The sequence below is a fragment of the Anolis carolinensis genome, chromosome 1, assembly GCF_035594765.1.
Source record: "Anolis carolinensis isolate JA03-04 chromosome 1, rAnoCar3.1.pri, whole genome shotgun sequence".
Lineage (NCBI taxonomy): Eukaryota > Metazoa > Chordata > Lepidosauria > Squamata > Dactyloidae > Anolis > Anolis carolinensis.
The window spans coordinates 156,919,023-156,929,902 of record NC_085841.1 but is presented as its reverse complement, the minus strand read 5'-3'; the positions used below and the strand labels follow the sequence as shown (position 1 = coordinate 156,929,902).

The window sequence follows — 10,880 nt, the reverse complement described above, 5'->3', positions numbered from 1 at the left end:
CACAACCCTATTATTATTATTATTATTATTATTATTATTATTATTATTATTATTATTACAGTATCATAAGCTGCTGACATGTCTATGAAGACAGCTCCTGTAATCTTCTGTCTTTTAAAACCATTTTCTATGTGCTGAGTCAGGTTCAGCAATTGTGATGTGTAGCTTTCCCTGTTCCTGAAACCAGCTTGCTGTGGGATCATAAAAGGGTCTATTTTTTTCATAATTCTGTGCAGGATAAGTCTCTCCAGAACTTTAAAAAGATGACACAACAAGGAGATTGGTCTATAGCCTTATTGATCATTACGGTCTTCGCATGGTTTCAGTGGATGTGGCTCTTAATGAGACATGCCGCATTATCACAGGTTGTCTACGCCCAACACTGCTGGAGAAATTATACTGTTTAGCCAGTGTTGTACCACCTGATATCTGCCAGGAAGTAGCAGCCTATAATGAAAGGACCAAGGCATTGCCCGTCCTCTGTTCGGATATCAGCCAGCATTCAAACGACTTAAATCAAGAAACAGCTTCCTGAGATCTACAGAGATACTTGCAGGAACACCTCAGCAAGCAAGAGTCCAAAAGTGGCAGGCTAAAACCAGATGATACCAGATGAGAAACTCCACCCTGGGCACACAGAAGATGGGGCGACTTGAAAGGTGCTGAACAGACTGTGCTCTGGAACCACAAGTGCAGAGCTAATTTTAAGAAATAGGGCTACAAAGTGAAGTCCATGGCATGCAAGTGTGGAGAAGAGCAAACCAGAGACCACTGACTACAATGCAACCTGAGCCCTGCTACATGCCCAATGGAGGACCTTCTCACAGTGACACCAGAGGCACTCCAAGTGGCCAGCTTCTGGTCAAAGAACATCTTGTATAATACCACGTTTTTAGATGTGTGGATTTTAAAATATATCAATCAATTAATTTAGGTCTGAGTTTTTGGAATAGCAGAAAATTATCTTGCTCAACCCTCTGCCTCACAGCCCATCATATTTCAGGATGACTAGCAGAATTTTTATCTGATAAATTTATGATTTGTTTTAATCAGTAGAATTAAAAAACCCTGCTTTTGTGGAACTTCAGTCATATCAGCATTATTGTGGGACTTCAGTCATGAAGTCAACTTCATCACGGAAAATGGCACTTTGTACTTTCCTCTGCACTTTGTTCAGTTTGCATGTTGAATGAGATTGTAAGAAGGCCAACTGCATTCATTATAGAATCATACTGTGAATCAATGCATTGTGTTCACACAGGAAGAGTAAGGCAACAGTCCTGTAGCCAATTATTTGAGAGTTCTCCCACAGAACTCAAAGGGTTTTGTGCCATCAAGAGTGCACACAACATTTCTGATATTTTAAACCATAAAAAATTATGGTTTTGCTAGTTTAACCTTATTTTCTGTTACTTAAAAAAGCATCTTATTCCTAAATAACACAAATAATAGGAATTCCAAAATATTTATTATCCAAAAGTGGTATTTTGCTATCAAAACTATCAAGGAATGAAGGCTCTCCAATGTTTGAGGACAAAAGCAGATATAGATTGTGAATCTTTATCTGCCATATACACACAGTAAAACCATAAAAGCCCCATTTATATTATTTTCAAGAGAAAGCTGATCAGGTTCTGAGAAAGAACTATTGTTTTACTTGCGATAAATGGCACTAGCTATTTTTTCAACAGAGATAAGATACAATTGGACCCAGCTTTAAGGAGACATTTCTAGAAAGCAAAAGCCCTCCTTCCCTCTCCTTTCAAAGACAGACAACTTGTCTCAGCTGCCACAAGGAGGCAGGCTTATGAATAGGAGCCTTTTCAAGCTGTCCTGAGCTGACACTGACTGAACACTTCCCACGGGGTGGCAGCTAGTGCTAGAAAAGTAGCTGGTGCAGAGGAGAAGAAAAATGGATCTAGTTGTTGCTGCTCTATTAACCATAATCCTGGGTGCTGTTCTCAAGCTAGTTTTGTTTCGTTCCAGAAATAGCCTTGAACCACCATGCCTCTCCGGCTGGATCCCTTGGGTAGGAGCTGCCTTACAGTTTGGCAGAGCTCCCTTGACGTTTATAGAGCAAGCCACACTCAAGGTAAGGAGGGGGCAGTCAGAAGATTGAAAGGACTGAGCATTGCACTGGCTGTGTTTCTAAATATATTGGCTTTTTAGCAATGTAATATGGTCTGTATAACCACAGTACTATCAAGCTTTGAGGAGAAAGAGTGAATCTCTGTTTGCATCTGTCCACAGTGCATACTGCTTTCCTTCCTGTGTGCTTCTGACATCCTTAAAAGCATGCAAAATTTTGGAGATTTTCTCTATACTAACAAGGTAGTATACTATGTATAGCAAAACCAATTCATCTGCCTCAAAAGTAGGATTCAAGAATATGCTACTGTTTGTCATATTTGTCATATTAAATTAATTTTAAAAAGAAATGGGTAATAAAAATTGGCTCAGGTACACTTTGCTGTGGTTTACATTTAGAACAACAGGTCCCCTAAGTATGAAATTACATTGTCAATTTCTATGTAGCGTTCAACTTTGCTAAGTTACAAGTTATGTTATAACCTATGCATGGGAACTGCTTTTCCTCTCTTATGTGCACTAGTCATAATTAAAATCCAATTGTAGTTTTATGATATTACTCAACATTGAGTATCACTTAGTGAGATATGTGATATTACTAAACATTGTGTATCCAAAATGCTTGGAATGCTTGTATTTGCATACATGATGTATGTATTCATATTCCTCATACACATAGCCTGAAGGTATTTTTATGCAATATTTTAAATAGTCTTGCGCATGAAACAAAGTTGGTGTACAGTGAACTACCAGAGAGCAGAGGTGTCACTAACTTAGCCACCCTGTGGACATTTCTGGATTTTGGAGTATTTTGGATTTTGGAATTCTGAATAAAGGATGCTCAGTGTGTATATGGTATGGTACATGTAGTTGTGATATATATTTTCATTCTCCTTTAAACTCCTGTAAACAGCAAGAAATAGAACATAGTATTTCTCTTCGCAATATAAAGGGTATTATGTCGGAAGTCATCAAACCATTATTTCAGAGTACTCTCATTTTCCTTTCCTTGAAATATTCTAATATTGAATTGTGCACAGTTGCAATTTTTGTTCATGTAGCCATGCTGTAGGTTGTAATTTCAGATATAGAATTGTATAGCTTGGGTCCTGTTGGTTAATTCCAATTAGAATAGACCTATTAAATTGATTAGTGAAAGGTGAATCATAGAATCATAGAATCATAGAATCATAGAATCATAGAATAGTAGAGTTGGAAGAGACCTCAAGGGCCATCTAGTCCAACCCCCCGCTAAGAAGCAGGAAATCGCATTCAAAGCACCCCCGACAGATGGCCATCCAGCCTCTGCTTAAAAGCCTCCAAAGAAGGAGCCTCCACCACGGCCCGGGGGAGAGAGTTCCACTGCCGAACAGCCCTCACAGTGAGGAAGTTCTTCCTGATGTTCAGGTGGAATCTCCTTTCCTGTAGTTTGAAGCCATTGTTCCGTGTCCTAGTCTGCAGGGCAGCAGAAAATAAGCTTGCTCCCTCCTCCCTATGACTTCCCCTCACATATTTGTACATGGCTATCATGTCTCCTCTCAGCCTTCTCTTCTGATAAACAGCTTATCATAATTATACACTAAAAAAGCTTCGATTGTGATGCATTTAAAGTGCAGTGTGATGTTCTAATGATAGATATTTCCCTTTTAATTTATGCAAAAGATATTAAATATTTTTGAAGAAACTCTCATCTTATTATTGAAATTTGAGTTATAAAACCACATTTATTTTTACTTTGTCCTTTTCTGCAGTTTCTTAACAAGTAGAAGCTTTAGAGCCAACAGCTTCTGGCAACACTGCCATCGTGGCAGTAAATTATATAAGCAAAGGCTACTGAAGTTCATGTGAAGTATTCAGGCTGTTCTGAAATTCTGCACATTGCATGCAGAATTACATAAGAATTCCCTGATAATTTCTTTTAAAAAAAGAAGAAAAAGAACATGATTCTATTCAAGGTAGTATATTTAGAACTATGTGAGCTGTATAGCTTGCAGTTTTTGAAATGCCATAAAAATTCCAGCTTTTCTTCTTTCACAATAGTACTGCTCAAAAACTTTATGTAATATTCCTTATTTCCCATGTTGAACCTTGAGTGCCAGTTCTTGTTACTGTTGTTTGTTTGTTTTTTAAAGTCAATACAGACTTTAGGGTAAGCTCAGGGTCATTTATATCACAGGGTTTTCTGGGGCCGAGACTGTGGAACTTGTCCAAGTTCATACAGTAGATTTTCATGATTAAGTGTGAAAATGAACCTTATTTTCCAGAATTTGGTAGTCTCCCTATTTATATAATGCCATTGGTGATCACCTCTCCCTGTCATTCTCTGATGATGATTTTGTAACTTATGATATAGTTTTATAAAACTATACTTTTTGCTCAACATTTTGCAGTATGGTCCAGTATTCACAGTCTATTTGTTGGGGAAACGATATACATTTGTTACAGAAGAAGAAGGATTTCAAGTCTTTTGTACATCTAAAGATGCAGATTTTGAGCAGGCAGTACAAAAGTCTGTGCAACATGCAGGTAAGTAAATTATTCTAACCCACCCCCACACCCCATGTGTGTGTGTGTGTTTGTGTAATTTCAGGGTATATTTTTTGTTTTCTGTATGTATTGACAAAGAGCTTGAACCAAGGATGATCTTGAGATTTTGAGTTTTGTCTTTGAAGGGTCTGCTTTTGTCAGAAGCCACTTATTTCTCCCCTGAAACTGTTATTAACATAAATTCCAATACAAGAGGCACCAGATAGGTTCTTCCCTTTAGACAGTTATGCAACTAAATTAGTCCCATAAGGGTAGTTTTAGTGGATGAAACCAGTTTGTTAGCTAATAGCAAGCACTGGACAGATCTGTAGCATCAGGAGGATAAGCAAAATAAAGACATAAACGGTCCATACAGTCAGTCACAAGTTTGGGTTTTTAAAAAAGTAAAGAAGGGACAAAAAGTCTCAAAGGTAGAGGATACGTTAGCTTTCTTTGATTCTCCTTTTGTTCTCTCTCCCTCCATCCTACTTTCACACTGATTTTATAGAGATTTCTGGAGAAGGAAATAAAAGCGCTATTACAGATTTTTTTTCTTTGCTGTGGGCCAGGGCTGAGCAAGAAATGCCCACTCTTATTCAGTAAAATGCGGTTTTAAGAATCATAGAGTTGGAAGAGACCTCAAAGGCCATCCAGTCTAACCTCATGTTGCCATGCAGAAATACACAACTAAAGCACTCCTGATAGATAGCTGTCTAGCCCCTGCTTTAAAATAACATCTAGAGAAAGACTTGAAGGCAGTGTATTCCACTGTGAAACAGCTCTCTATCATCAGGAAATTCTTCGTAATGGTCAGATGGAATTTCTTTTCCTACACTGTTTCCTAATCTCTGGCACAGCAAAAAGCAAGCTGGCTCTATCTGCAACACAGTATCTTTTCAAATATTTAAACTTGGGTATTTTGTCCGCTCTTAACCTTCTCCAAGTTAAACATATCCAGCTTCCAATGCCTTGATTTTTCAATGTGACCAGGAATGTTTTTTGTTGGATGTTATGAATAAAGAATTGGATAGTAACAATGGACTGCTTCTCCAGTATGTGATAACTGAGAATACTTGTTTGCTCAAATAGAAATTGACTAAATCACTAATGATTAAAGAGTGGACTATTAAAATTGTAGAATTAGCTCAAATTGGTTAGGCTTTATGCATAACAATCAGACTGATAAAATAGCCTTGCTTGACCCCCCCTTACCAATTTGAAACCATTTCATTTCCCATATTCTGTACTAACTGCAGCCTTCTGTCCCAAATACAGATTATGCATTAGGGCAGTCAAATATTGGGGTACAGTCATTTCTTTAAGAAAGATCCGCAATTTGTGTGATGTCTGCAATCAAAGGCTTTGCTATAATATCTAAAGCACAAGCTAATTTTCCTTTTAGATTATTTGGTACTCTACATTATCCAGTATATGTTTGCAGTATAATGCCTAGCGCCGTTTCTTTTCCTTAAGCCACTAAATTTTTGAACAGCACATACCATTTTTCTAAAGCTATTAACAACACACATTCTTTAAAAAATCATTTCAATTTTAACTCAACTCTATTTTATACCAGATGTTGAAGCAAAGGGGTTTTTTTTAATAAAACAAAAACAAAAAACAACAACTCCCATTCAAATAGATTTATGTCTAGAACAAGGTCCAAACCATGTTTTTTTCAAGCACCTACTATTTATTTATTTATTTATTGTGTCAGAAGCAAATTGAGAATACAGTTATAATGTAGAGAAAATCACAAACGAAGTTAAAAACCTGGCATTATACTAAATGTCCTTTGACCAGAAGCTGGCCGCTTGGAGTATCTCTGGTATCGCTGTAAGAAGGTCTCCATTATGCATGTGGCAGAGCTCAGACTGCATTGTAAGTGGTCTGTGGTTTGCTCTTCTCCGCACTTTCATGTCCTGGACTCCACTTTGAAGCCCCATTTCTTAGGATTGGCTGTGCATCTTGTGGTGCCAGAGCGCAGTCTGTTCAGTGCCTTCCAAGTCGCCCAGTCTTATGTGTGCTGGGGGGGGGGGGGGGGGAGGTTACCACCTACTGAAAATAGGGCCATCACAATGCTAAACCTATGTCTTATGAGCATTGACTTAGGCCCCCTTTACACTGTCCTATATCCCAGGAGCTGATCCCAGGTTATCTGCTTTGAACTGGATTATATGAGTCGCCACTGCCAGATAATCTGGGATAAGCAAACAATCTGGGATCAGATCCTGGGATGTAGGGCAGTGCAGAAGGGGCCTTTGGGAGCTGGGTATACTTAGCCTGGAGAAGAGGCAGTTTAGAGATGACATGATAGCCATGTTTGAATATTTGAAAAGGTGTCTTATTGAAGAGGGAGCAAGATTTTTTTCTGCTGCTCCTGAGACTAAGGCCATATAATCCAGATTATCGAATCATATAATCCACACTGCCATATAATCCAGGTCAAAACATATAATCTGGATTTTATATGGCAGCGTAGAAGGGGCCTAAGACATGAAACATGAAGAGATCCCACCTAAACATTAGGAATAACTACTTGATGGAGACAACTGTTTGCCATTCGAATACACTGTTCAGAGTATGAGTTTCCTTCTTTGGAAGTGTCAGGATGTGTTCCTGCATAGTAGAAGGGAATTGGACTGAATGGCTTTGGTGGTTTCTTCTAAATCTATATACAGTACTTAGAATATTACTTAGTTTGGCTCCTAAACAGGATTTCTGTTCTCCATCTAAAATTCTCATATCGTCCCTAACAAGCTGGAGTGCAGACAGTTACACTTTAAATATTCCCATTCTTGAGTAGAAAGGATTTTGTCCTTGCTGTAAATATGTTGCTACAAATGTTCAAATATGATATCTTCATCAAAACTCCTTGCAGACCTCTCCTGTTCCCTTCCTCTCTTACAGAAATAGTTTGAGGCTGCATCTATACTGTAGAATTAATGCAACTTGCCATTCTTTAGCTGCCCTGGCTCAATGCGGTAAGATCATGGGAGCTGTAGTTTGATGAGGCATAGCACTCTTCAGCAGACAAGACAAAAGACCTAAATTTACGGCAAGCCCCAACCCTTTTGAGTTTTAGAAAAGCCTTAAAAACATGGCTTTGTGTCCAGGCTTTTAATGAATAAATGATAAAGACGACCCAGATTGTTATATGGATAAAGTTGGAGGATATTGGACGAACGGATTTTAAACACATGTTTTATGTTTTATATTTTATACTGTATTTAATTGGTTGTATTTTTTATATGTTGTTGTTTTTAATGATGTATCGGCATCGAATTGTTGCCAATTGTACGCCGCCCTGAGTCCCTCCGGGTGAGAAGGGCAGGATAGAAATATTTGAAATAAATAAATAAATAAATAAATTTACAACTCTTGTTGTTCATCGTATTGAGCCATGGCAATTAATGTGGTGTGAAACTGCATTACTTTTACAGTGTAGATGTATACTGAGTCAGGTGGTTCCGCAAACAAAGCTCCAGTGGTTGCCTCGCAGCTACAGGGATTCTTGGAGGATGCGGATTTTCTGGACCAATCACAGTCTGGCTTCAGGCCTGGGTTCAGTACCAAGATGGCTTTGGTCGCCTTGGTGGATGACCTCCGCAGGGAACTGGACAGGGGGAGTGTGACCCTGCTGGTTCTCTTGGATATCTCAGTGGATTTCGATACCATCAACCATGGTATCCTTCTGGGACGGCTCTCGGGGATGGGCCTAGGGGGTACTGCACTCCAGTGGCTCCAGTCCTTCCTGGAGGGCCGTTCCCAGCTGGTGAAGCTGGGGGACACCTGCTCGGACCCCTGGCCTTTGACCTGTGGGGTCCCGCAAGGTTCTATTTTGTCCCCCATGCTTTTTAACATCTACATGAAACCGCTGGGAGAGGTCATCCGGAGTTTTGGAGTGAGGTGCCATCTCTACGCGGATGACACCCAACTTTACTACTCTTTTCCACCTAAATCCAAGGAAGCCCCTCGGATTCTGGACCAGTGCCTGGCCGCTGTGTTGGCCTGGATGAGGGCGAACAAGCTGAGACTTAATCCTGACAAGACAGAGGTCCTCCAAGTCAGTCGTATGTCTGACCGGGGTATTGGGTGGCAACCTGTGCTTGACGGGGTCGCACTCCCCCTGAAGGCGCAGGTCCGCAGCTTGGGGGTCCTCCTGGATTTGGGGCTGACACTTGAGGCTCAGGTGTCGGCCGTGGCCGGGAGGGCCTTTGCACAATTAAAACTTGTGCGCCAGCTGCGACCATACCTCGAGAAGTCTGATCTGACTAAGGTGGTCCACGCCTTAGTTACCTCTAGACTGGATTATTGCAATGCGCTCTACGTGGGGCTGCCTTTGAAGACGGCCCGGAAACTGCAATTAGTACAGCGCTCAGCAGCCAGGCTTCTAACAGGAGCAAACTACAGGGCGCATTCTACGCCTCTGTTTAAGGAGCTCCATTGGCTGCCGTTTGTTTTCTGGGCCCAATTCAAGGTGCAGGTGCTGACCTACAAAGCCCTGAACGATTTGGGACCCACCTACCTTAGAGACCGCATCTCCCCCTATGAACCTGCACGATCTCTTCGCTCTTCGGGGGAGGCCCTCCTCTCGCTTCCACCACCTTCACAGTTGCGGCTGGTGGGGACAAGAGAGAGGGCCTTCTCCGCTGTGGCCCCCCGCCTCTGGAACTCACTCCCTAGGGAGATTAGACAGGCCCCTACCCTCCTTGCCTTCCGGAAAGGCCTGGCTTTTCCGGAGGGCCTTCGACGATTAATTTTTGGGGTTGATTTGTCTGCCCATTTAATTAGAGAGTGTTTTCCCATGATTATTGATACCTTGCTGAGGACTTCTGCCACGAAGCTACCTTCTCCATGTAGCCCTCTATTTCGGCCTAGAATTGTTTAGCTCCTTGTTTTTAACATGTGATGTATGTATTGATTGTATGACTGCTTTTCATGTTGATTTTACAATGTGTAATTTGTCACTGTTTTTATTATTGCTGTGAGCCGCCCCGAGTCCCTTCGGGGAGATGGGGCGGGATATAAGAATAAAATTATTATTATTATTATTATTATTATTATTATTATTATTGTCTACATGTTTATATGTGCATATCATGAAAGGACAATGTGTAAGAGAATGGGTTCAACATATCCTACATTGCTAAACAGTTGGTTAGTTTTTTGTAATAATTCTTCCATTTCTTCTTGACACTAAGGCCCCACCTACACCGACTAAGGCCCCTACCACACAGCTGTATAAAATCCACATTGAACTGGATTATATGGCAGTGTGGACTCAGTTAAACCAGTTCAAAACAGATAGTGTGGATTATCTGCCTTGGTATTCTGGGTTATATGGCTGTTTGGAAAGGCTCAATATAATGAAGTTCAAAACTAGCTTCAAATTGCTGGGCAGACACCAGCCACCTGTAAGCATCATCTGGGTCTCAAACTGGTTCCAGGATTTCCTATGTATTCGTGTTTCTGCATCTATATTAATAAATCTTAAGAGGGGTAATGTTAAAAACCATGAGAATCCAATTTGAAATGCAGAAACAAAATAAATTATGTTTTCTAATTCTAGTACTTTCAGGATAATTTTAATGCATATGCTAATGATGATTATGTGTATGTGTTGTTGTTTTTAAAACTTGCATTCTAAAGTTTCTGTTCCTGAAGAAATCTTCTACAAGAATAGGAAAAACCTTTATATCATGATGAAGGGGAAAATGTCTGCCTCTAATGTGCATGAATTATCTGGCAATCTTTGTCATGAGTTCCAAAAATGTATGGCGGATTTAGGTTCTGAGGGTACAGAGGAGCTCAGAGATCTTGTAAGGTAAGTGAGTTTTCAAACTAGATATACTGCCCTTCCTCTTTTTTTCATTAAATAATAATGAACCAGTTTTCCCTTACAGTGTTGCCTTTTTGTTTTTCCAAGTATCATTCCATCATGCCCAACAGTGACCTTATTTTTTGGATCTGATGGAAGATACAGGCTGAAATATCAGGTGGGCGGGACATTGTGTTGAATAAGGCAGCCATAATACACACTTTCAAAAAGAATAAAATATAGAGTGAAACATCAAGAGAAAGAGGGAGAGCACTTGAGACATCACGCAGAACTAAAAATGGAAATTCATAGGAGAGGCTGGTATGTACTGTTAAATGAGTCATTTTAACATATTCTGTTCCATTAATTTGAAAGTACAAATTAATCTACATTTACAGAGATTGGGAGTAGAGGGAGTGGAAGTCTGCAGTTACAAATAAAAGCT

General features: G+C 40.0%; 1 protein-coding gene across 2 annotated transcripts in view; it reads left to right on the top strand.

The window, feature by feature from the left end:
- Window positions 1–1,837: 1,837 nt before the first annotated feature.
- Window positions 1,838–10,880, top strand: part of LOC100555389 (24-hydroxycholesterol 7-alpha-hydroxylase) — a 35,310-nt gene continuing 26,267 nt past the window's right edge. The window contains exons 1-3 of one of the 2 annotated variants that reach the window (XM_003215366.4): window positions 1,838–2,092; window positions 4,479–4,614; window positions 10,267–10,441. In XM_003215366.4, the coding sequence (XP_003215414.1) occupies window positions 1,913–2,092; window positions 4,479–4,614; window positions 10,267–10,441 (491 nt within the window). In that variant the 5' untranslated portion in view covers window positions 1,838–1,912. Of the gene's footprint in view, window positions 2,093–4,013; window positions 4,044–4,478; window positions 4,615–10,266; window positions 10,442–10,880 lie in introns of those variants that run through there. The other variant, XM_062957141.1, reaches the window with a different exon arrangement.